A 24503-nucleotide genomic window follows, 5' to 3' on the forward strand; every position below is an offset into this window, starting at 1 on the left:
TCCTAAGAGTTAGGTCTCAAATGGGCTACAGGTATGCCTGGATATTGTTTCCCTTGGTTTTTGAAACGCTGGGACTGCACAGCGCTGACTAACCTCCTTCACCTCATACCCCATACATACTAATCATAATATCTGGTTAAAAAGGATCACAATGCTCAAGAGGCTGGGAGCTCTGAATAAGGACCCAGTTAAGAGGCCACAGGAGCAGCCCACAGCCCCCTCTCATGACCCACCACTACCACCTGGAGTTTACTAACACAGAAATAGGGGCTGCAAACCCTTTCTGCCTGCAGCAGTTCTAATGTAAAAAAATAAGAGGCAGATCTGGACCAGACTCAAACATCCAAGCACAGCCATACAACAGTGTAAGTTCTAGTCACTACGTAGATTTCCTTATTTTTGACTCAGCCTTTTTTCTCATCTCTCAAAAGACACTATTTCTCATTGATGTTTTAGCAATTTCCAAACATCAGTATGTGACGCTACAACTATTTTTAGGGTGCAAGTTATAAAAGTTGTAATTAAGAAATAATATCTTACTGGGACCCCTGAGTGGCTCAGTTGGTTAAGCATCTGACTCGATTTCGGCTCAGGTCATGATCTCAGGGTTGTGAGATCAAACTAGGCAGCGGGCTCCACAGGCGTGGAGTCTGAGATTCTCTCCCTCTACCTGTTCCCACATGCACGTGCTCTCTCTCAAATAAATAAAGTCTTAAAAAAAAAAAAAACGGAAATATTTTACTTGCAGTAACCTCATTATATGTATCTAACCCAGACTCAATTTGCAGATAAGGGAGATTAGGAGCCACATTAACTCCTGTTCTTAAAAACAAAACAATTTAAAGTTAGTAGTTTTTCGGTTCTCTACTACTCTGTGGCTGAAGAGAGTTGGAGCTACCAACTCTGAAAACTCTACGTTTGAAGGTTCTCTAAACTAAAAAAGTTAGTGGCACCAACTAATTTCCTAGTTTGTGAATCCTTGCCATAGTGGCTATTTCTCTGAAGAGGAGTGTTGACCACACAAAGCTTGGGACTCATACAGCAAGTTAGTCTCTTATCTCGATGCTAGTTTAATTAAAAAAGGAAAAAGTGCAAAAAATGAGTATATATACTATATATATTTCATTATCTTTCCGCTACAGCCAAGAGAATAAGCAAACAGAATTCACCCCAGACTACCAAGATCTCTGCTTAAGCAGAGGAGAATGGAAGTCCTGTAACCAGGAAAGGCTGCGCACGCAGAGAGGAATTCTACAGGTGGGTTCTGGGCATAGTTCTTCAAACTGACAGTTACAAGAAAGCAGAAGGTTTATTCAAATAAGATTTTGGTAATAATGAGCCACAAGTTTTGCTAGTGAGTACGGTTTTGTATGGACTTGGCTCGTAACTTTATATTAACAGCATTAACATCCAATATACCTCTTCAAAGTCTGCCTCCACCCCCCTCTTTGGTCCTGTTTAGCAAAAGATACAGATATTGTGGATGAAGCCATTTATTACTTCAAGGCCAATGTCTTCTTCAAAAACTATGAGATTAAGAATGAAGCCGGTAGAACCTTGATATATATAACACTCTACATTTCTGAGTGTCTAAAGAAACTCCAAAAGTGTAATTCCAAAAGCCAAGGTGAAAAAGAAATGTATACACTGGGAATCACTAATTTCCCTATTCCTGGAGAGCCTGGTTTTCCACTTACTGCAATTTATGCCAAACCTGCAAACAAACAGGAAGATGAGGTGATGAGGGCCTACTTACAGCAGCTGAGACAAGAGACTGGACTGAGACTTTGTGAGAAAGTTTTTGACCCTCAGAATGGTAAGCCAAGCAAGTGGTGGACTTGCTTTTGTGAAGAGACACTTCATGAACAAGAGTCTTTCAGGACCTGGACAGTGAAAGGAGCCTGGGCAGACACTTTCCACAGCCGTGGGCAAGCGTTTTACAGCAAGATGTACACAGTTCTTTGCCTTTATTTGATAAAGTTTTATACAGAAGAAAAAAGAGACCGTGTCTTCACTTGAAAAGCTCTTTATCAAGAATTTGGGTGGGGTCAGGAAGAATGGGTTGTGGAAGGGTGATTTGAAATTTTCTGCAGTATTAAGCTGGTGCTTAATAATAACAAAGAAATTTCTAACATTCTAACATAATAAGTAGGAGGGCCAGGATAAATTTTAATGATTTTTGAGAAACAGACAAAAAACAAGGGCCAAGACTGACACTTGCTACTAGCTTTGTCTCCCAGTCTTCAGGCCTGGAGCTCCTTCCAGTCTCCTGCTGTGCATTTCTCTACCGCCTAAGGGAACCGGGCTCTAGGCTCATCTTGGCTTTTGTGAATGGTCTGTAGCAGGTGAAGAGTGACTTGATAAACTCTGTACCACCGGGACTACAAACACCCTCCACATCCAAGGTGTGCAATTTCAGAGGCTGGGGGCAGGGGAGGGGGCTTCTGATTTACTACCGTAGCACCCTTGTGCTTATTAATCTTCAGAAGACGCTGCAACCAGGACGCCTGGAGGGCTCAGCAGTTGAGCGTCTGCCTTTGGCCCAGGGCGTGATCCTGGGGTGCCAGGATCGAGTCCCACATCGGGCTTCCTGCATGGAGCCTGCCTCTCCCTCTCAGTCTCAAGTAAACAAACAAGTAAAATGTTAAAAAAAAAAAAAAAAGACGCTGTAGCCTTTTAAAGTTTTTCTAACGTGGATCACGTTCGAATTTAAAAATGTCAACAGTGAATCGGAGAGGCCAGACACTCGCCGGAAATTAACCAATAACACAATCTGTAAGTTAAAACTCACGTTCGGCATCTATCTGGCCATAAAGCCCTCATCTTTCTCTTATCTTTTCATGAAAATGTCCACGGGAGAGCCCGTTTTATTTTCGGTGACCTAATGCGATTACCGGCAAAAGATGAAACAGACGGCGCGAGCCCTTGGGATGAATGGCAACGAACCGACCAGCGTGAACGGGCTCGGCTGTCAGCGGAGGATCGCCCTGGAAGGCGACTTGCGGTCGGAACTGGCCATTTCTGCCAGGACGTGTCTCTTTAAGCTTTTAAAGTCTTTCTGAGTTTTGGATGACACAGGTCGGAGGCCAGGCTCTGGCCAGGCGGCTCGGCCTGCGCCACGGGATGCAATCAAACGCACGAACCCATCAATCGCTACCGTAAAAGCAAACGTTAACCGCGGGCGCTTTGCAAGCGGCTCGAGCGCCGACCTTCAAGGCCCGGGGCCGCAGCGGCGCTTCTCCTCGACACGTGCCCCGGATGCGCTCCCGGGAGGAAAACTAAGGAGGCTCCAGGCATCGCGTCGTTTCTGCGCTACTGGAGCCGCCCGCTTCTCAGCTCCAGGCTTCCGTGCGACCCATGGCAGGGCCTACAACACACGGTTGCGCGTGATTACTATTTGGCTTGCTTTTCCCTTTTTTTTGAACTCCAGCGAAAGACCCCGCAAGCGACACACGCACACACTCGCACGCCCTGCGCGCCGTCCCCCCTCCGCGGACGCGGCCGGGTTGGTGGCGGGACGCAGGGCGAACGCGTGGGTGTGCGGGGGCGCGCCCGCGGGCTGGGGGGCCGTGCCCCTCGAAGGGCGGGAAGCGCGAACGGGGCGGCCGCGAGCCCGGCGGGGGGGGGGGGCAGGGAGACAGGGGGGCGGCTTGCGGCGACCGGTCCTGCGGCGGCTCCGGGGGCGCGAAGCCGAACCCGGGAATTCCCGGCGGAAAGGAGAGAAAAGGGCGCCGAGAAACGGGGCTATTATGGGATGGCACAAGGGGGCTCCCTGGGGAGGGTTCCGGGCGCGCTCTCACCCGCCAGTTGCTGTACAGCCGCTTCACTCGCCGGTAATAAGCGTCTTTGTCCAGAGTCACAGCCATAGCCACGGACGCCGCTCCTGCTCGGGCTCCGAGAATCACGCGAGGTCCCGGATCCGCCACCCGCTCTCGGCCCCGGAATCCCGCACTCTCCCAGTGACCCGGAAGTACCGACCTCAAAGATGCCCTTTCCGCTTCCGGGTCCCGACGGCGCTCGGGGGCTTATTTATTTATTAAAAAAAAAATTTTTTTTTAAGATCCTGTCTCTCCGGAGGTTAGGGGGGGAGACGAGGAAGAAATACAGTGGGAAATCAACAAAATGTGCAACGCAAAAAAGAGTCTAGATTTTCGCGGGGTTTTCTGGTCAACTGAGCAACAGCCGCACGCGAGGCGACGTCATCACGTGACGCAGCACCCCGCCCTTACTCTCTCCTCCGCCGCGGTTTCCCGGCGCTCGGGCTTCTGGCCGCGGGGGGAGGGGGGCGGGGGCCGGCCTGCCCCGCCCCGCCCCTGCCGCAACGGCCCCACCCGCCGACGAGCGGAGGCGAAGCGGGAAGCGCGGGAGCCCGCGGTGCTGGGGCAGCAAGACCCGTGCTGCTCCAGGGCTGCAGGGATCCCTGCTGGCGGGGACGGAGCACCGGCGGGGCGAGAGGAGCCCACCCTCCCGGTAACACTTCGCTGTAGGAAGGCAAAGAAAACGCCCAGGCTCCGTCTGCGCGCTGGGACCGCAGGTGGCCCCGGGGGCTTCCCAGAACCCCGCCCCGCCCCCCCAGGTCGGCTCAAGGTTCCTCCTCTCGCCCTCGCGAACGATGACCACTCCCAGGCTTTCCCCAAGCGCCGTTACTTCAGTTGATTCCAAACAGAATGTGCGTGGTTCCCTCAAGAAATTGGGAGTTTGAATCTGGAACATCTGCCTACACTTAAATAATTCCCTTGCTTTTACTTTAGCAAGCTGGACAGACTACACTGACACATACCCTTTAACAGAGTACAGGTGACTCGCCTGCCCTACCCAAGGTAACTGCATGAACCACTTTAGCAAAGTGGTATCGAAATTACCCATCGTGAATTCAAAATGAACATTTATACTGGGTTTGAGCAAATACAGAACAAGGGAAGAGTGGAAAAGGATTAACTTAAATTTATTAATGCCAAGGGGAAGGAAGGGAACAGTTCCTGACCCTCCAGCTGTATCCACAGTTCGGCCAGGAACAGGCTCTGCCAGAGGCGAGGGCCAGCGCTACATAGTCTGTGGTTAATGGAGGGGCTTAGGGAGGGGTGAGCACATCAGCTGCTCTAGTCTCCTTTCCTTCCCCAGAAATGAGGAAGTGGTCATGTAGTATTTTAGGAGTTCCCCCTGCCCACCCAATCCTCTCAAATTTGGAAGCAATCAGGTATGAGTTTTCTTTTTCCTTTTCACCTCCTGGAGTCCTGGGTCTCCCCACATCTCCCCCTGCCCCTCCCACTTCTCCATAGTCCAAGGGCCAGAGTAATTGAAAATACAGCAGCCACCCAAGCAATGGGGACCATGCTGGGGCTTCAGTCATCAGCATCGTCGCTTGAGTCTGAGTTGGCTGGCATCATAGGATCATCAATGAGTGAGAAGTCCCTTTCTGAGCTATCATAGCCCTGAGATAAATCATCATCATCATCTTCATCCTCATCGTCCTCGTCCTCCTCAGGTTGCAGTGGTGGCAACCTCAAGGCAGTACCAGAGGTGGTAGTGGCTGGTGAAGAAGGGTAGCCAGTGGCTCTCAGGCCTGGATGGTGATGGTGGTGATGGTGGGGGTGGGGGTGGTGGTGGTGGTGATGAAGCATGGTGCTGGAGTCTACATGAGGGGATGATGCTGCACCACCCATCACAAACGGCACAAAAGGCAAAGATGCAGAAGTGGCACTGCTGTGGCCCAGGGAAGACACAGACTGCAGGCCACTACTGCTGTGTTGGAAGGTATTATGCAGAGAGAGGGACCCAGTGCCTCCGCCCTGCATCAGGGCCATCATTTTTGAAAGGTCTGGTCGCATCCTACGGGCCCGCTTCTTGCCGCTGTCTGGCGCAATAGGCCCTGGCAAAACCCGATTGAACACAGTTTCAGCATGGTGACCCTAGGAGGGAGCAGAAGACAGTAAAAACAAAGGAATCTGAGCAAACTAGAAGTCAACAGAATCCTAGCTTACAAGTGCTTTTTCACTATCTTCCGGAGGGGCAAAGGAAGCATAGTCAGACGAGGCCAGATGGTAACAGGAGGAGGAAATGCATGTAGCTGCTTGAAGGCTATTGAAGCTAAAATCAAGGAATTGATACTGATACTTCTATGAAACCAGAGTTTTGCTTCTTTTCCATGACTGTTGTACCTCCATCTAACCATTTCCCAGACGCTTACCTTTGTTAATAAGGAGCTTAAGCCAGTGAGTGAATCAGTATTTGCACTGTATACTTTACTGACAGCAGGTTGTTCACATGATTTTACCATGTGAAGTGCAGCATGACTATACTGACATTTACAAACTATTACTCATTAGCACAGCTGGCTGTGGTAAACTAAGGACAGGTCAAGACTCCCGAATGTCTAAAACAACAAAAAGATTGTGGGTAGCTCCTCACGAAATTTAATAAAATGTTTTTCACATTGATAAAAAAAAACCAAATGGTTGAATTTTAAGTTGCTTCTAGATGTTCTGGCTGTAAAATTTTTTTATTTTATTTTTATTTTTTAGAGAGAGAACGCAAGCAAGCCGGGAAGGGGAGAGGGAGAGAGAGAAAATCTCAAGCAGGCTCCATGCCCAGCATGAGCCCAACATCATGACCTGAACTGAAATCAAGAGTTGGACACTTAAGTGACTGAGCCACCCAGGTGCCCCCGGATGTTCTGACCGTAAATTTTGATTAAATACACTGAAGCTGGAACTTATTAATTCTAGTGCCTCTGACTGGTACACTGGGATCAAACTCAGTTAGTATCTGTGTCTCTGGATTCTATTTACCAATCTAAGCCTAACACCTGACATAGGAATATACCTTTATAATTAGGAAAAATAAATATCTCGATACTCTGTATTTGTATGCAAACTTTTAAAATATAACGATAATAGCATTTAAACTCCTGCAGGTACCAGTAATAGCACACCATTAATTCTGTCTGCATTAAGAATTCTGTACTGAGGTGACTGGGTGGCACAAGTCAGTAAAGCATCTGACTCTTGGTGTTGGCTTAGGTCGAGATCTCAGGATCATGAGATCGAGCCCCATGATGGGCTCTGTGCTCAGCAGGGAGTCTGCTTGAGAGTCTTTCCCCTTTTGCTCTTCCCTCAGCTCACACACTCCCTCTCTCTCAAATAAATTCTTTTTTTTTTAAGATTTTATTTATTTATTTATGAGAGATACAGAAAGAGAGGCAGAGAGAGAGAGAAGCAGGCTCCATGCAGGGAGCCTGACGTGGGACTTGATCTTGGGTCTCTAGGATCACACCCTGGGCCGAAGGCAGGCACCAAACCACTGAGCCACCGAGGCATCCCATCAAAGAAATAAATACTTAAAAAAAAAAAATTCTGTACTAGTCATGATTTTCTGTGATTCCCAGTGATCTTTTCTTTCTTAGATTTATCAACTGACTCTAAAGAAGTAGCAAAATACTTGAAGAAAAATAGATAATATGGGAGAAAAACACTGAAGAAGCAGCTTTTTTATAGGCTGTTCTATAACATTAAATTCAAGACAGAGAAGGTACCAGCCTTCCAACCACCAGCCTCCCATATCAACCACTCTCCTTATTACACTTTTGGTCCCATGGAAGGCTATGAGAAAAAGTTAAAATATTCTTCTATAGGGCACCTGGGTGGCTCAGTGGTTGAGCGTCTGCCTTTGGCTCAGGTGGTGATCCCAGGGTCCTGGGGTAGAGTCCCGCATTGGGCTCCTCACAGGGAGCCTGCTTCTCCCTCTGCCTGTGTGTCTGCCTTTCTGTGTCTCTCATGAATAAAACAAAACAAAACAAAACAAAAAAAACTCTTCTATGGTAACAATATTTATATGAAACCACTTTCACCAGGCAGCCCGGGTGGCTCAGTGGTGTAGCGCTGCCTTTGGCCCAGGGTGTGATCCTGGAGACCTGGGATCAAGTCCTGCATCAGGCTCCCTGCATGGAGCCTGCTTCTCCCTCTGCCTGTGTCTCTGCCCCGCCCCCGCCATGAATTAAAACAAACAAAAAACCCCACTCTCACCAATATAAAAATAATAAGCCTCATAAATGCACCTCACAAATAACTATATTTGCAAAATATAGTGCAAAATAATGATCTCAATTTCTTATATGTAGAAAATGCCGTTCATTTGGAAATTTTGTTAAAAGACTACAATGTAGTTTTACATATATATTACATATTATGTATAAAGAGGTCTATAACAGATCCAATGGCAGATGATAAGTGCTAATCATTTTAAACAATTGCTTGCCAAACAAACCATGATTTAATATGTTTAAAAAATACAACTGACCGAAGTAAGGCAAACATGGCAGAGAGAAATTTTCACTCTCCGATTTTGGTAGAAAATCTACCAAATGGCCTATAACAGGGATAAAAGCATAAGTACATTGGAAAATAATGGAATAACCCAAGTTGTTGTTATAAACTATAAAACAGGTTTCCCGTCCTTTTTCCATTACTGGCAATATCAGCGAATCTCAACTTCTCCCATGTTGGGAAATGCTGTGACTATTGTCTTTGGTAGCCCCAAGTCACTTCTAAAATATATTGAATCGTAACACTTTTAAGAGCTTATCTGCTCCTATATCCTCAACTTTTCAGGATGTGCAAACTGAAAAGGTTAAAGGATTTGCCCAAAATCCCTTAGTCAGTCAGTGGAAGAGGAGAAAGCCTTACTGTCCCAACACATCTTACACATTCACTTTTTAGAATTTTATGCTCTTCTATAGATGACAATGCCAAGGACTGTAAAAATACCAATAAAATTATCCTGGTTTCCTGATTGGTGTACCGAAGATACAGTTTTTCATGCATTGGAAAAGGTTAAAACATGAAATAATTTCTCCAGGCACATCCAGCTTGGGAACAGAGCGGGAATGCCTCAGTCTCACTCACCTTCTTCCCATTCCTAGAGTTAGCCGTCTGTGCTGGTTCCATTCCCAAACAGTTCAGTTCCGCCTTATTATTTTTTTTACATCTCTGCCACTTCTGTTTTCTGCGATCCTCCATATACTGAAATAGAAAACTATGAGTTATCCTGGAAGAATACAAATCTCTGGAGTAATTGTTAAGGTACTAGTGTCTAGTTTGACAAGAAAGGCTGATTGTATGGATAAATAAAAGCTTAGTGCTAGTGGAAAACTGCCAGTTAGCAGATCTCTCCCCCCAAAACTAGGTGGTTATACAACAGTTCAACAGTAAATATTTGCCTACTATTTAGGTTAATGAGTGCTTTAATGTTATTTTATTTTGAGCCTCACAACTACTCTGTGAGTTAGGAAGACTGGGTGGTATTATGGTGGTATCAGGCAGACACAGAAAAAAATTACGGCATGCTTCCTCCCTCTCACACAGCTTACATCCCAAGGGAATGACTTTAAATCTGCTGGATGGAACTGCCACTCACCGCTAGAAATCGGGGATCGACAGCGAACTCTGGATGACCCTGTAACCACATCTCCAGTTCAGCCCGGCGAGGGGCATCCTCACCCACCAGCAAAGTACCATCCACCTTATTGATGACAGGGATCCGGGTTTCCAGGTCCACGTCAAGGTGATTAGGCTCTTCCATGCACTGCACCTCCAGCTGCAAACCCAGAATCCACCCCCATGAGCACATACTCTTCTTTGGGGCAGGGAGGGAGGGGGAGCAGAGCCAATGGTAGCCATAAAACGATTCTATTATCTTCTAGTCCCTTAATCCCAACTGCCTTCATCAATGAGTGAGAATAAAAATCCTAATCATCACGGTAAAGACTTTCTCTCCCACTCACCTCAACTAGCTTCTTTCTGTTTCCCTTCTTCTTATGAAACAAAGGATGTCCATCTCCCATTACTCCATTAGCCATCAACTTGTGCTTCTGGAATGTTAACTTCAGTCCTTCCTCCTAAAAAGACAACCCACCCACCAAAGATGTCATATGGCACACTTTTTTTTTTAATTTAAAAAAAAACTTTTTTAAAGACTTTATTTATTTATGAGAGACAGAGAGGTAGAGACACAGGTAGAGGGAGAAGCAGACTCCATGCAGGGAGCCTGACGTGGGACTCGATCCCAGATCCCGGGATCACACCCTGAGCCAAAGGCAGACACCCAACTGCTGAGCCACCCAGGCATCCCTGTTTTTAAAGTAAATATTAAGCTCTGGGGATCTTAGGGTAAGGGTCATCCTCTGGCTCAATGATGAGAAGGAAGGCCATCTGACTAAAGGGTAGAAATTAGAAATATATCTAAATTTATATACTTCTAACATAGATTTCATCTCTTGACCTAGTGCCCCTCAGGTGAATGTAAGAGAAGAATTTATCTCAACAACATCCCGTATCTGGTGTCTCAATATTAGCATGGCTACTCATCACAGGGGCAAAATCCTGGTAATTCCGATCACATACCAGTTTAAGCTTTCTTTTAAAAGAAAAAAAAAACCACAAGATTTTCTTGTTGAATACTTGAGGATCAGCTAATAGGGTTTCAACAGGGAAGATGACCAGGAAAAATAAAATTTCACATCTATAAAATAAATAACACTGATATAATTTCACTAAGAATGACTTCTTATTTTTAACTTAATAAGGCCCATAATACCTAGGTATCCTTTTAACAACTTTCCCACAATTTGATTTCAATTTTTAAAAACTAGGTTTCTAGGATCTAGAAATAAGCCACCCAAAAGAAGCCTTATATCAATTAAATTTTCTTCCAAAAATATGGATTCCTTTAATCTAGTCCTTAGGAGATACACAATCCCTTCCTTTACTGCAATGACTTTTCCTCAATGGAGCTTTATAAACTAATTTTTATCCCCTCTTGTTTTTATTTTTACTTATTATTTATTTTTAAAAGATTTTAAGTCATCCCCACACCCAATGTGGGGCTCAAAACTTACAACCCAAATATCAAGAGTTGTGTACTCTACTGACTGAGCCAGTTAGGAAGCCCAATTCCTCTCTCATTGTTAGATTTTATTTATTCATGAAAGACACAGAGAAAGGTAGAGACATAGGCAGAGAGAGAAGCAGGATCCTCAAGGGGAGCCCGATGTAGGATTCGATCCCAGGACCCTGGGATCAGGACCTGAGCTGAAGGCAGACAACCAACCACTGAGCTACCCAGGCGTCCCTCCTCTCTCATTTTTAAAGGTAACTAACCAAATGAATTCAGTATCCTTTTAGTGAAGTAGTTAGCAAAACGAAAGCCTCCTTCCCCACTTCCCAGTGTGTAAATGGTGAGCTTACATCTTTGATCTGAACTGTAAACTCCTTTTCATCCATGCCTCTGCGAAGTTTTGTGAACTGAGCTGCTGCTGTGGTGACTGCAGATACTTCCTCCTCTGCCATGGAAGCTGCGCTGCTACTTCGTGGTGTGGGGACTGGAGAGTCACCATATTCTCCTGGAGTCAATGAGGGACTATCTAGCAAGTGGTTGCCTGGCCCCAAAATTCCTCCTGTTACCATTTCCTGGCTTCGGCGGCTAGAAGGCCACTTCCCTGAGAGTACAGCCTGGCAGACGAGGTCAATACGGTTTATAAGGACACGATCCTGAGTGGGGGGAGAAGAAATGAACACTGGTTTTAGGGCCTGAATACCAGCTATGTGATTCTGTGACAAACAACAGTGCCATCATTAGCAGGATGGGTAAAAAGAGGAGGAGGGAGGTAAATGTATCAGATCCCTAAGTCAACTGGGAAGAGTTGCATGACAAAAAAGTGTGGCACTAGATACAATTAAAGAAAACCAGAACCATCTGTTCCTTGTTCCCGGTTTTTGTTACACTGTTATTTCTAGACCATATTATCCAGGAATGAGGCTGTTACCTTGGGCCACTCAGAAGCTCTTTGTCTTTCTTGTAGCAGCAGAAGCTCAGGGGTCATTTGTTCTCCATCTTCATTTGGGAATCCATCTTGGGACATAGTGAGGGACAGAAGACTCTCTTCATCATAGAGCTTTGAGCGGGACGGGTCAGCACCTAGAGATCATACAAAATGTGAGCAAAGATGGAGAGTGAGGTTATATATAAATGGAATTATATGGGCTTTAAATAAAGGCCCAAAGTATAACAGATCTCTTTCGGTGTTCTATCAAATCAAAGTCCAAATCTCTCCCAGAGGATGCATTTGAAAAAAAAGGTAAAGAGCCTGGTGATGGGGGTGGGGAGTGGGAAATAGGGAAAAGGGCCAACAGCCTGTCACATGCACTCACTTAGCTTTTCTTCCTTCTCGTCCTCACTCTCATCAGTGCTGGAGCTGGAGCTGGATGAGGATGAGGAAGAAGAGGATGATGGTGACAGCTTGCTCAAGTCCAGCTCAGAGTCTGAATCATCCTCATCCTCCAGTTTGACTGGTGGAACATTCCGGGAAACCAGAGGGGTAGTATCAGAGGGGGCTACTCGCATCTCATAGTCTTGTGGGGTTGGTCGGCTCCTGGCCACCACCTCATGCTCTAGTTTTAAAGTCAGACTCTCCAGACTGGGGACCTGGGCAGCTGTCTCCTCAGGTGGCTTTTCAACAGGAGCATCTGGGCGCAGGGGCAGTGGTGAGGCAGTGCGCGAGGTATACTGCTGGTGTAGCAGTGGCGTAGAGCAGCGTGACAGGGATGGAGCTGGTGCTCCTGCCTGATGGTTCTGCATGTAATTCATACGGGCAGCCAGAAAAGAGAAGTCTGGGTCCTGCATGATGTTGCAGTCTGTTTGGCTCACCCCGTGGCGGGCTGCCCCTCGTAGAAGCTCCCCATCATGCCGAACGGGCTCCCACCATTTGGGCAATTCAGGACCTGGAGGCTGACATAACGCTAACCGGTCTTCCAGAAGGGGATGGCATAAAACTTGTTCCCGTAAGCGCCGAAGCAATTCAATACGGTAGAGAGTCCGTGAGGCCCTCTCCTCAGTGATGGGCTCAATGAACAGATTAGGGTCTGGGGGCTCTGCAAGAGACAGGAGTGGAATGAGCCAAGTCAGTTCTGTTGCCATCCAATCCCACTCACCTGAGACTCTCCAGTTTTGCTTACCATCTCCAGCTGCTGGGGGAAGGCGGCACACTTGGCGACACATGGCCACAAAACCATGGAAGTACTTGGTAAGGCTTTCATCCGTTTTTTTGTCCAGTCGGGCAAAAGTACGGAAGCGATCCCAGTGGAACTGCATGGTATCAGGGTCATACTCCACACCAAAGGTAGATACTACGCGATAGAAATCAGTTTGTTCACGCCTTGTCCATCTAAAGGGAAGAAGAATCAGGCAGCAATGATCAGAAAAACACAGGGAAGGGGCACCTGGGTAGGGCTCAGTTGGTTAGGCATCTTGCCTTCAGCTCAAGTTGTGATCCCAGAGTCTTGGGACCGAGCCCTTCATCGGGCTTCCTGCTCAGCGGGGAGCTTGCTTCTCCCTCTATTCCCATACCCCCTTGCTCATGCTTTCTCTCTCTCTCTCAAACAAAATATGTAGGCATATAACTCAGTGAGAATGGCCATAAGAGACCTTCCTAGGAGTTGTGGTTATCCACAAAAGGGAGGTTTTTTGTTGCAGAGGACTTACAAAAGCAAATAAGATGGTCCCTCTGAAGGGAATTCCAAATAAATCCTTCCTAAGATGCTTTTCAATACAGAACCCAGGGACAGCTGTGTGGCTCAGTGGTTGAGCATCTACCTTCAGCTCAAGGCATGATCCTGGGGTCTTGGGATCAAGTCCCGCATCGGGCTTCCCACAGGGAGCCTGCTTCTCCCTCTGCCTGACTCATGAATAAATAAAATCTTACACACACACACACACACACACACATATAAATATATATACATAATGTATGTATGTATCTACATATGTATAGGACCCATAGCCAAAGGCAAGCTTACAGTACAGCTCAAATTCTTTTTTTGTGTGTATGTGTGTGTGTGTGTTCAGCTCAAATTCTCAGCCACACTTTACCGTTGCTGTTTCTCCCGCCGTGCAATTTCTTTTAGCTTGAAGGCTGCCTCACAACGCCGCCGTCTCCGGTCCCCTCGTTCTGCAGCCTCTATCTTCATCTGTTCTCTCTTGTAGCTGCGTTGATAAGCTGTTACTAGTCGCCGAAGCCTAGCTGTCAGAGCAGAGCCTGGAGGCCAGAAGAGATGGCCTGGCTGCTGGGTTACCTGGGCTGTGGAAAGAAACACAGAATGAGTAAGTACAAGAAAGGTAGTATAGATAATACCAGTATTTCAACCCACCCAAAAGCAAAGCTCTTAGAAACCCCAGGAAAGGACAGAATTTAGTAAATAATTCCCCAACCCACCACCCCACACACAAGATTGTACTAGTTGACTAACTTGTAGAAGTTTACCTTCATCTCCATCAATCACTGAGATCTCCTCATCCATCATCATCAAGGGATCACCCTAGAGAAGGAGATCCACCCCACAGGATTGAGGGGGGAGGGAAAGGGGGGGGAAGTTGGCACTCTGAAGTCACTTTCTTATGTGTGTCCTTCTATGGCACGCAAGGATCAAGAAAAATTTCTAATGAACCCTCACAAAAAAATGGAAGCAACCAACTAAAGGAATAAGAAAGCAGAACCTGAAAAAATCAGTTGTTCTTAAGGGCTTGAAAATAAAGGGACTCAGGAATTTAGCAAATAATATACTTTAATATCCAGCTTGGTCCCACCTCCTCCTCCACAAAGCCATCCCTGGTCTCCCCCAGCTGGTGTTAAAAAATCTTTTTCATTAGTACTTTATATTCTCAAATAGTAATTACTTTCCATTTTGTATTATAAATTAAACAATATACATTAGGATCCAGGGAATGGGAGAAAGCTACATTTAAATGAGAATTCCTCACCTCATCATCTTGGTCCTTTGGAGGACCCTGGAGTGGTTTATATTCAGGATCTTCACAATCCTTATCAAAATCAACCCTAAAATTATCCAGAGACATTGGGGAAAACAAAAACAAAAACAAGAATGTATCTTCTTTCACTAAGGGCAATTTAGGATCAATATCTGGCCAAACATAAAAATCCAGCATGGAACAGTGGTTTTCTTTCATGCTCAAAGAAACGGCAGGCCAGGTGGTAAGCTCCAAGTAAGTTAGGTACAAAATCCAACAGGACGAAGAACAGGAAGAAACTGACAAAGTGCCATTCTAAATTACTTCAATCTGAAATGAAACACTTTGGCCAGCATACTTCTTTTCTCTTGATAGTTCTTTATGTTTACCATTCTTCCCTACCTTCCTATTTACTTTTATTGTCACATTTGAATAGTCCATGTTTGGACTTTGCTTGTTTTACTCTGCTCTGTTAGGCAGAAGGATGACATAAATGATTTGCAATAAATAACTGACCCAATTTCCTTTGAGGGCCCTGCACTAAGCAAACTAAAGTTGTGATCATCAAAGAGAAATCTCTCAACAGCAGAAGACTGCATGGGTATATGAATTAGTCAACTATTTCACATGCCCCTCAGGTCTCCACGTGAGAAGTTTTGTTAAACTCACTGGCACCCAAACTAGGGCAACACTGCCCTACCTGGTGACTCAGTATTAGCATGGCAACTCATCATTGAGGCATTTATCCAGACAGAGTATATACCTGTATGTGTCAGGCACCACTGGGAGATGATAAACCAGGGCTAAAAATCTCCTGAGGCTCTACCACATAAGTGGCATAGGAGAGCTGCATGGCTATTATCTTTCAAGACAACCAGCTCTCCTTTCAGTTACTGTGGCTGTACAGAAAAGCACTGCAGAAAAACCTGAACAGAACATCAAATAAGCCACTTGGGAGTAACACTGATTTTCATCTTTGGTTGCATCTTATGGCAATGTGTGGTTTTAGCTTAGTTTATGGAGTCCTTTCTGCTGATCCTACTCTTCGTTAAGAATTTATAATTAATGAGTATAATCACCATTAAGAATACCAATAGGTTCAATCAAGGCTAGAGTTACCTCTTTGCACAAACAACTAAGAGCCTTCATGGGGTAGACTCAGAACTTCAGGAGAAACTAAACACCAATCCTTACCCTTCCACTATGTCAGAGAAATTATCCAACACTCGATGTTCTGCTGCAATGGCTTTGTCATCTGGTCGACCGGCCTTTTCCAGGAAGCATAAGGCTGGGTCTGCCCTCATAGTATTGTATTTCTCATAGCCTAGAAATAAAAGGACCAAAAGCTGAAGAAAATAAGAGATTAACTTTGCCAAAAATGTGCTAGAATAATTGAACTATATGGGCTTTTTTACTCATAATGCAAAATATTACCTTGGACAGCTGTTGGGTTATATTACTGTATTGAGTAGTTCTCTAATAATTACAAAGAGTTTTATCACTAGTTAGGAATGATAGGAATTTGATCAGAATACTTATTATAGAATGCTGACAGATTTACACAGACATTTAACTGGTAATTTTTGTATTATCAAAAAAAATTTTTTTTGTATTATCATTCTTACTACAGAGATGGGGAAATGAAAAAACTAAAATAATTTAGGGATAGGTCACACATTTTCAAATGATGGATAAGAAACACCTGCAAACAAACAGGCACTGAATGATGAACAGAGAATGAATGAATGAGGGAATGAACATATTTCAGGATGGTTGGACTATTCTAAACCTCCTTATCTCACAAGTAAATTTGAGACTAGAAAATGTTTTGTTTTTTTTTTAATCCATTAAACTTACCGAAAACATGTGGATAAGTGCCCTTATTTTTATTTTATAAACAGAAAAGTAGAAATTATATTCTAATCCACTAAATCACTGGGTTGGGAGTTACTCCACTCTCTCTGCTTTAAATACCTGAGATTTGTTATTAGGCTGGACTGAAAAGGCAGTACTCTGCCTTTTTGTACTCTATTTTTGTTTCCCTGTAGCTCACACCTCCATCAATGACTGCCAAACATTTAGACAAATGGGATGTTATGGAAATAGAATACTTTCTTTTTTTTCTTTTAGTAGAATACTTTCATACAAATTAAGCCTGAGTATTATTAATGATTGGGCATATATTACCTCCCGTGATTTGTGGAACCTTAATGGAGATGTGTAACATACAGACGATGACACTGATTAGAGAACAGACGGGAGACCCCCCACCTTAGGATTTACCTATCCATCTAGTCTTTTTGAACATCTATTTGTAGAAACTAATTGCTTAACTCTGGATATTTAAGAACTAGCTTCCTATTCAAATATAATTTTATTGAAGATTAATCAGAAAACTCAGTCATTGGCCATGAGCATTTTGATACATGTTCTTTTTTTTAAATTATTTTTTATTTAAAAAAATAAATTTATTTTTTATTTTTTAAAAGATTTTATTTATTTATTCATGAGACACACACACACAGAGAGAGAGAGAGAGAGAGGCAGAGACACAGGCAGAGGGAGAAGCAGGCTCCATGCAGGGAGCCCGATGTGGGACTGGATCCCGGGACTCCAGGATCATGCCCTAATAAGCCAAAGGCAGGCGCCAAACTGCTGAGCCACCCAGGGATCCCCCTTGATACATGTTCTATCTGTGAACGAAAGTCTACAACAGGAACGGAGTAAACTAAGAAAAGGTACCTACCATGCTTAAAGACTCCAATGAGCAGGGACTTGTCAGCCTCACTGTCCCACCATGTTGTTGGAACCTCTAGCTGATCCACTACTGGGAACCATATGTCAATCTCACTAAAGGTGTAAGACAGCAGAATCAGTACAGCAATGAAGGGAATTAAAATGATAATCCTTGGAAAGTTTATTATAGGTATCTTCTTTTATCCATTAAGTTACATGCTCATGGATCTGCCTATTTGTTTCCACTAGTATTAAGCATAGGATCAAAACCTGATATAACACAGCTCTTAATTACCAGTTATCCCAAAGATAGTATAGAATGAAATAAGTACACCAATCTTCTGGAATAAGGCAGGGCATACATAGAAATACATAAAAATATAGCATAACCGTACCTGGCAATGGCACCCCCTAACACCTTCTCTGCCTGGTCTCCAATAACCTCCTGCCTTAGATAATATAGCATTCGTACCCGCAAGAGCACCCTAGATGAGAGGGAAGAAGAGCTGGCTCAGTAATAATGCAAAAACTTTGAGGTGGAGAATGCTTTAGTCTTTGCTAATTCTCATCCTTACTTGTTACACTGATGTTTTAAATGCTTTTTGTAACTCTCATCTTGAAACAGAGTATCAGGATTATATTTCCGAATCCAATCTGCCTTATGGATATCAAAAGTGCTTTGTGACTTTACTTTTTTCCCCTTGCGTCCACGGGGCACAGGGATAGAAAGACCTGGGAAAGGGGAGACATTGAAGACTTGGATTGAGAAAAAGCCTTGGACCTGAAAAAGACTAGGTAACCTATAGAAATCTGAAAAGCAAAGAATTGATAATTACCTGAATGATTCTGCAATTCTTTCGTCTTGCCATTTTCAGCGGGGCTAATCAAGTCCCAAATGAAGCCTTTGATATTTTCATCCCCACGATAGTGCAGAAGACAATATACAAGGATGGCCCGGCAAATTGTCTCCACATCTCGTTCAGTCATACGTCGCTTGAAGCGTCCATGAGACAAGATATCTCGCCACCGTCCCCAGCTGAAAAACCAGATAACTGTATTAATATCTTCCTGGGCACTCCCAAAAGGCAGGAGACAAAAACATCTGGGAACAACATGGTAACAGAACAAATAAAGTTTTTTCCCCATTATCCCCTCTTTGGTCACAGCCTCCAATTTGAAAGGCAGAGTGTCTATCAGGATGGAAATACACTACCTATAGGGGAAAAATGGGATCTTACCCATATACTAAGAGGTGCTTTTCCACCCGAAAACAGTCAGTGCGCCCATATGTATGATGACGGTCATGTCGGCGAGACCGTGGCCGCTCATCGTCTTCACTTTCCAAATCAGAGAATTCCACTAGGTCATCATCTTTCAGAGTGCTGAAGTGGCGGGTCTGTTTTCGTACTCTAGGTGTGTCAATCACCAAGTTATTCTATGCAGAGAATAGAAGCAGAAGAGTAACTCTTTTCATGATATGGCAGTGGGAAAGGAATTAAGACAATTATGGATTGAAACAGACTTGGATATAACATTTATAGATACTCAAAGATTTTTTTTTTTAGGACATGCAAAATACAGGGTCTCAGGAAGCAAAGTTCAGTGGTAGATATCTAGGTAGTTTTCTGGGGAAGCAATGTTCAGTGGTAGGTATCTAAGTAGTTTTCTGGGGCTTATTACCATGCAGAAATTTTTACAATGGCTCTTATACACAATACACCACCATACACCAAGATCAGCATCAAAGAATCAAAACGGCTACAAAGATTCCTGAAAGTAATGTGTCTTCTATAATACTTTCTAAAAGAAAAGTAAGCTTACCTTGCTATTAAGTAGATCCATGTCTAGATCAGCCTTCTTGGCCCACTTTTGCCAAAAGTTGGGGTCATCCAGAGAAATATCAGTCCTATTTTCAGAAGCAACAAAGCTTGCCTAGTGAGGAACAAAGGGACAAAGTAGGCTACAACACTTTTAAAGCAATGGGAAACCACCTACATTTAAAAAATCTATATAGGGATGCCTGGGTGGCTCAGTGGTTGAGTGTCTGCCTTTGGCTCAGGGCATGATCCCAGAGTCCTGGGATCAAGTCCCACATCGGGCTCCCTGCATGGAGCCTGCTTCTCCCTCTGCCTGTGTCTCTGCCTTTTGCTCTCTCTCTCTCTCTTCCGTGTGTCTTTCATGAATAAATAAAATCTTTAAAAAAATAATTAAAAAAATAATTTAAAAAAATCTATTTAAATTCTGGAAGATTCCGCTACTGCTGCTTCCTTAGCATTTGGCACAGACAGGACATACCTTGGCGAAAGTTGAACCCTTTCCTTCAGATTCAATGGTGATGGTTGTGGTTCGTCTTAACAAGATCTGGTCAATGTCTTCTTCACAAAACTTGGAGCCCTCATCATCTTCTTCCATTATGGCTGCATATGCTCCTTTTCGTAAGAGATCTTCAATCTCCTTCTTGGAGAACTGTTGGATCTGCACAATCCAATAGTAAGATGAAAAAACTAACAAGAGAATATTATCGAACCATATCATAATAATTTAGTTCATATTTTAATAATAATTAAGAATCCAAACAAGGTGGTCAGATTCCTGTGCAAAAAAATAGCTTTCTTTCCCTATAACACTATGACCAGCCAAAAATATATTATAGACTAAGAGGACTCACTCCAGTAATGTTGCCATCCCGACCACTCATGGACTGAAGCACAGCTTTATCCAATCCCAACTTGAGGCTAGCCTTATCAAACATCTCTCTCTCGTAAGAATTACGAGTGATGAGACGATACACCTTCACAGCTTTGCTCTGCCCAATTCGATGACACCGTGCCTGGGCCTAGTTAAAAAGAAATGGAAAGAAAGAGCAAAGTTAACATAAAATTGGGGCAGAGGCAGGTGGGGGCAAGGGATTCAAAATACCAATTCACGTCTATTAAGCAGCCATAAGATCAATTCAAAACCAAAAGTTAATTTCAAGATGAAATTATCGTTCCACCAAGTATACGAGGGATCAGCAAGCTATGGTCTGCACAGCTACATGTTTCTATAAATAAAAGTTTTTACTGAAATGCAACCCCACTTACTGATATACATATTGTCTATGGCTGCCTTTGTGCTCCAAGAGCAGAGGTGAGTAGTTACAACAGAGACCGTATAGTCCACAAAGCCTAAAACATTTACTACGTAGCCCTTTACAGAAAAAGTCTGCTGACCTCTCAATGAAGATTGCTTCCCTTAAACCTCTCAGTGGAGACTGCCACCCTTCAACTAAGTAAACAATTCCATACTCTTTGAAGGACAAATCTAAGAGATCCTGATCCTGTTGACAAACCTCTTAGGTTAGGTAGTTAGCCCCTAGGACAATGATTTCCTCTACCTGCAGGTCATTTTGTGGATTCCAGTCTGAATCAAAGATGATGCAGGTATCAGCAGCTGTGAGATTAATACCGAGTCCACCAGCCCGGGTGCACAGCAAGAAGACAAAGCGGTCTGAGTCAGGCTTGCTGAAGCGGTCAATAGCTGCCTGTCGAAGGTTACCTCTGACTCGCCCATCAATTCGCTCATATAGGTACCTGTATGGCAGTTATAGAAAAAAGTTTAATTAGTCAAGCAGAAAGAGAGACCAAAAAAGATTAGGTTCATACCAGTATCTCTGTATTCAGTTGACCAAAAACCTTATCAGCAAGTTGAGAGTGAAAACCTTAAATACCTCTTTTATCCCAGTCCTGGCCAACTTTAAATAAACCTGACCCTCCTACTTTTGCAGTTTTATAAAGCTACAGAAAACACAAGGCAAGGGATGGATGTCTTTTTTCTCACCTTCTCTGGATTAGATAATCCTCTAGGATATCTAGGCAGCGTACCATCTGGGAGAAGATCAGAACTTTATGGCCACCAGCTTTAAGTTTCGGGAGTAACTTGTCAATAAGAACCAATTTGCCAGCTGAACGAACCATGGCCTGCAAGTGGAAGTCATGAGGTATAATATGGCAAGCTTCTCGAAATTCTGTTAGGATTTTTTCTTCTGCACCTGCCAAAAGAAAAATCAAACTTGATGGTGATATCCAGAGAAACATACTAAGCTATAGTTTACTTAGCAGAGATAAGGAAGCAAAGTTACCTAACTTTAGAAAAACATTTTCTCATAGAGAATTTGAGCACCCAAAAAGTCCTACTAAATAATCTTCAACTGTTTTATACAAAATACTGCAAATAAGTCAGACTTAAGATTATAATTGGATAAAACATATGTAACAATGAGAAGTAGGCTAATACATGCAAACAACTATTACCATCCTACTGGCATCCAAAACAGAAACTACAAAATAGAGTACCAAATGAGGACACTTATCCAAGAACAGAATGACTTGAGATCTTCTGCATGAAATTCTAAACAGCAAATCCCATATAATTTTGAAGACTATGGAGGATCAAAGGGGAAGAAATAGAAAAAGACATTCCACATAAGAATTGTTTTAAAAGAGGGGTGCTTGGGTGGCTTAGTTGGTTAAGTGTCCAACCCTGAATTTCAGCTCGGGGCAGGACCTCAGGGTGGTAAGATTGAGTCCCGCATTGGGCTCTACACTCAGCAGGGAGTCTGCTACTCTCCCTCTGCCTGTGTCTTTGCTTCTGTCTCTCTCATGAATTAATGAATAAAATCTTAAAAAAAAGAAAGAAAAAGAACCCCCCTTCCCTCCCAAAATTAGGCTGGATCAGTCAATGTATCCACTGTTCCTGAGGAATATCATTAGAAAGTAAACACAGGTGATACAGAAATGTAGGTATTGTCCAGGAACTCTCTCACCATTAATGAGGTAAGGGTGGTTGCAGCACTTGCGCAACTCCATCATTGTATTGAGTAGATTAGGCATGTTAGTATGACCTGCTCCTTTGGAAAGGAAGGAGAAATTCTTCTCCAAAATAGCCCGATAGTATTTCTTCTGGATGTTGGTCAACTCTACTTCAATGATAGTTTCCTGTTTGGGTGCTAGGTTTTTTTCAACATCCTCTTTAAGTCTTCTTAGCATCATTGGCTTGAGAATGGCCTGTAGCTTTTGAACCTGTGCACAGTACAGAGAGAAAAGAAATAAAAACTATGAGGACAAACATTTTTACATTATGTGGGAACATGAAGAAATACAATGAGAGCTTTCCATTACCTGAAAAATGTGGATTTTGCCACTAATGATGTAGGCACAAGGTTATAAGAAGGAGTTGAGAGTTCCTTGCAGCCTATGGCAATAGATGTGTGCCTAGTACAAATTTTACCTTTTTGTCTAGATGGACTTCCTACCTGTTCCTCTGTCTTGAGATCTCCAAAGTCCTTGAGGAACTCTGACTCCGAAGGAAACTGTGATGGTTCCAAGAAATGAAGCAAGCTGAACAGTTCCTCCACAGTATTTTGCAATGGCGTTCCCGTGAGTAGCACTTTGTGTTCCTAGAAATGGAAAAAACAAAACGAAACAAAAGGTAAAACTCAAAAACACAAAGGACTTCTGGGGTTTTCTATCAAGTATATAACTTTAGCTTTAATTTTTTTATCTATACAAATTATGGGAATGGACCAGATTACTATCTTTTCTTTCACTTGCTCCCTCTTTTGATAAACACAAAACAAAACAAAAAACCCACCTGATATTATTTAACAAAAATTTAAATAGTATTACAATTAAATAAATATGCAAAATATTTTTTTTTTCCAATTACATATGCCTTTCCACACTCAACTCCCCACAGATATCCTAATATGTCCCCGTCTAGGGAATGTACCTGTGCTGGATTAAATATGGCCATTAATTCTTTGTAGTTCCTCCTATCAAGGTTCACCCCTTGAATCTGGGCTTGCCTTGTGGCTTGCTCTGACAAAGAGAATGTAGCAGAAGTGATATTGTGTGAGTTTCAGAGCCTATACCTCAAAGGCCTTGCAACTTCTGCCTTTGCCCTCTCTGGATACTGCCCTGACTTTATCATGGTAAGAAGCAAAGTCTGGCCTACTGGAGGATGACAGGTCATGTGGAAGATGACCCACGAGCCCACCAATCGCCAGCTGCAGCCACATTACTGACTACAGACGAGAGTGATGGCCTAGCTGAGCCCAGCCCAAGTTGCTGAACTAGAGAATCATAAAGTAATAGCTGTTGTTTTAAGACATTAAGTTTTTGGATATTTGTTATGTAGCACCAGGTAACTGAAACAATATCCCACCTCTCCACCTAGGTAAGAATTACTAAATATAATTACCTTTCAATTCTAAAATTTATAGGACTTTAATATGACTTTCAGATGTCCATTCCCATAAGGCCATACCCACCACCCAATACTAAGATTCTGATTTTCTTTCTTCTAAGTTATATTAATTCCACAGGGAATTAGGGTTATTTTAATTCCAGGTGTTTCTGCTCATAAGTCAATGTAAGGTACTCACCAAGTCCATGTGCTTGAGGCTATCAAGCAGCTTGCAATTACGGTTCTTTAGTCGATGGGCCTCATCAATGATGACACACCGCCATTCAATCTCACGAAGCTCAGGACAGTCTGACAAAATCATCTCAAAAGTGGTGATCAGGGCATCAAACTTGTATGCGCCTGGGATGAGGCGCCCCTAAGCATGAAGGCAATAAAGTTAAGAAAAGGCCTAATATGCACCTAAATGGTGACCTCCTCTGCATTACACATTCTCTTTTCTATATTCAGGCAGGCTCAATAAGAAATATAAACAGCACCATCACCCATCTCTGCTGCTGTTTATCTTCCTGATAAGTAGTACCAAATCACTTAATATAAGATACAATGTCTCTTCAAGATACTTAGTTTCTTGGGAAAATGACAGACCTCAATGCATGAAGCTGGACAATTTTGACTCTGCTGTATGCCTAGCTCATCATATATCTCAGACCTAGATTTTTTTGTTAGTTAACACTGAAATCCACAAATTTGGGCACTGTTGAAATATACAAGACAAAACTGAAAGT

The 24503-nt window shown here is 43.5% G+C and overlaps 2 protein-coding genes and 2 non-coding genes across 9 annotated transcripts in view; all 4 read right to left on the reverse strand.

Moving 5' to 3' along the window:
• Positions 1–3965, reverse strand: part of SUPT16H (SPT16 homolog, facilitates chromatin remodeling subunit) — a 41147-nt gene extending 37182 nt beyond the window's left edge. The window contains exon 1 of the mRNA XM_055341949.1: positions 3801–3965. Within this exon, the coding sequence (XP_055197924.1) occupies positions 3801–3866 (66 nt within the window). The 5' untranslated portion in view covers positions 3867–3965. The remainder of the gene's footprint in view (positions 1–3800) is intronic.
• Positions 3966–4927: 962 nt separating this feature from the next.
• Positions 4928–24503, reverse strand: part of CHD8 (chromodomain helicase DNA binding protein 8) — a 60809-nt gene continuing 41233 nt past the window's right edge. For 5 of the 6 annotated variants that reach the window (XM_055341721.1, XM_055341717.1, XM_055341719.1 and 2 more), the window contains exons 14-38: positions 23957–24133; positions 22826–22969; positions 22337–22592; positions 21352–21562; positions 20909–21104; positions 20201–20368; positions 19828–20007; positions 19354–19464; positions 18771–18967; positions 18369–18568; positions 18108–18288; positions 17928–18017; positions 17543–17646; positions 15991–16120; positions 14809–14884; positions 14312–14366; positions 13921–14128; positions 13008–13216; positions 12204–12923; positions 11819–11970; positions 11241–11543; positions 9779–9892; positions 9412–9591; positions 8901–9017; positions 4928–5909 (exon numbers count right to left, since the gene is read on the reverse strand). In XM_055341721.1, coding sequence (XP_055197696.1) covers positions 5343–5909; positions 8901–9017; positions 9412–9591; positions 9779–9892; positions 11241–11543; positions 11819–11970; positions 12204–12923; positions 13008–13216; positions 13921–14128; positions 14312–14366; positions 14809–14884; positions 15991–16120; positions 17543–17646; positions 17928–18017; positions 18108–18288; positions 18369–18568; positions 18771–18967; positions 19354–19464; positions 19828–20007; positions 20201–20368; positions 20909–21104; positions 21352–21562; positions 22337–22592; positions 22826–22969; positions 23957–24133 — 5046 coding nt within the window. In that variant the 3' untranslated portion in view covers positions 4928–5342. The remainder of the gene's footprint in view (positions 5910–8900; positions 9018–9411; positions 9592–9778; positions 9893–11240; positions 11544–11818; positions 11971–12203; positions 12924–13007; positions 13217–13920; positions 14129–14311; positions 14367–14808; positions 14885–15990; positions 16121–17542; positions 17647–17927; positions 18018–18107; positions 18289–18368; positions 18569–18770; positions 18968–19353; positions 19465–19827; positions 20008–20200; positions 20369–20908; positions 21105–21351; positions 21563–22336; positions 22593–22825; positions 22970–23956; positions 24134–24503) is intronic. The other variant, XM_055341720.1, reaches the window with a different exon arrangement.
• On the reverse strand, positions 10281–10369 carry LOC129520979 (small nucleolar RNA U6-53/MBII-28). Its single transcript, XR_008666738.1, has one exon. It is a non-coding gene; the product is annotated as a small nucleolar RNA U6-53/MBII-28 (small nucleolar RNA).
• On the reverse strand, positions 15426–15535 carry LOC129520978 (small nucleolar RNA U6-53/MBII-28). Its single transcript, XR_008666737.1, has one exon. It is a non-coding gene; the product is annotated as a small nucleolar RNA U6-53/MBII-28 (small nucleolar RNA).

Source organism: Nyctereutes procyonoides, unplaced genomic scaffold, assembly GCF_905146905.1.
Source record: "Nyctereutes procyonoides isolate TBG_1078 unplaced genomic scaffold, NYPRO_anot_genome, whole genome shotgun sequence".
Taxonomy (NCBI): Eukaryota; Metazoa; Chordata; class Mammalia; order Carnivora; family Canidae; genus Nyctereutes; species Nyctereutes procyonoides.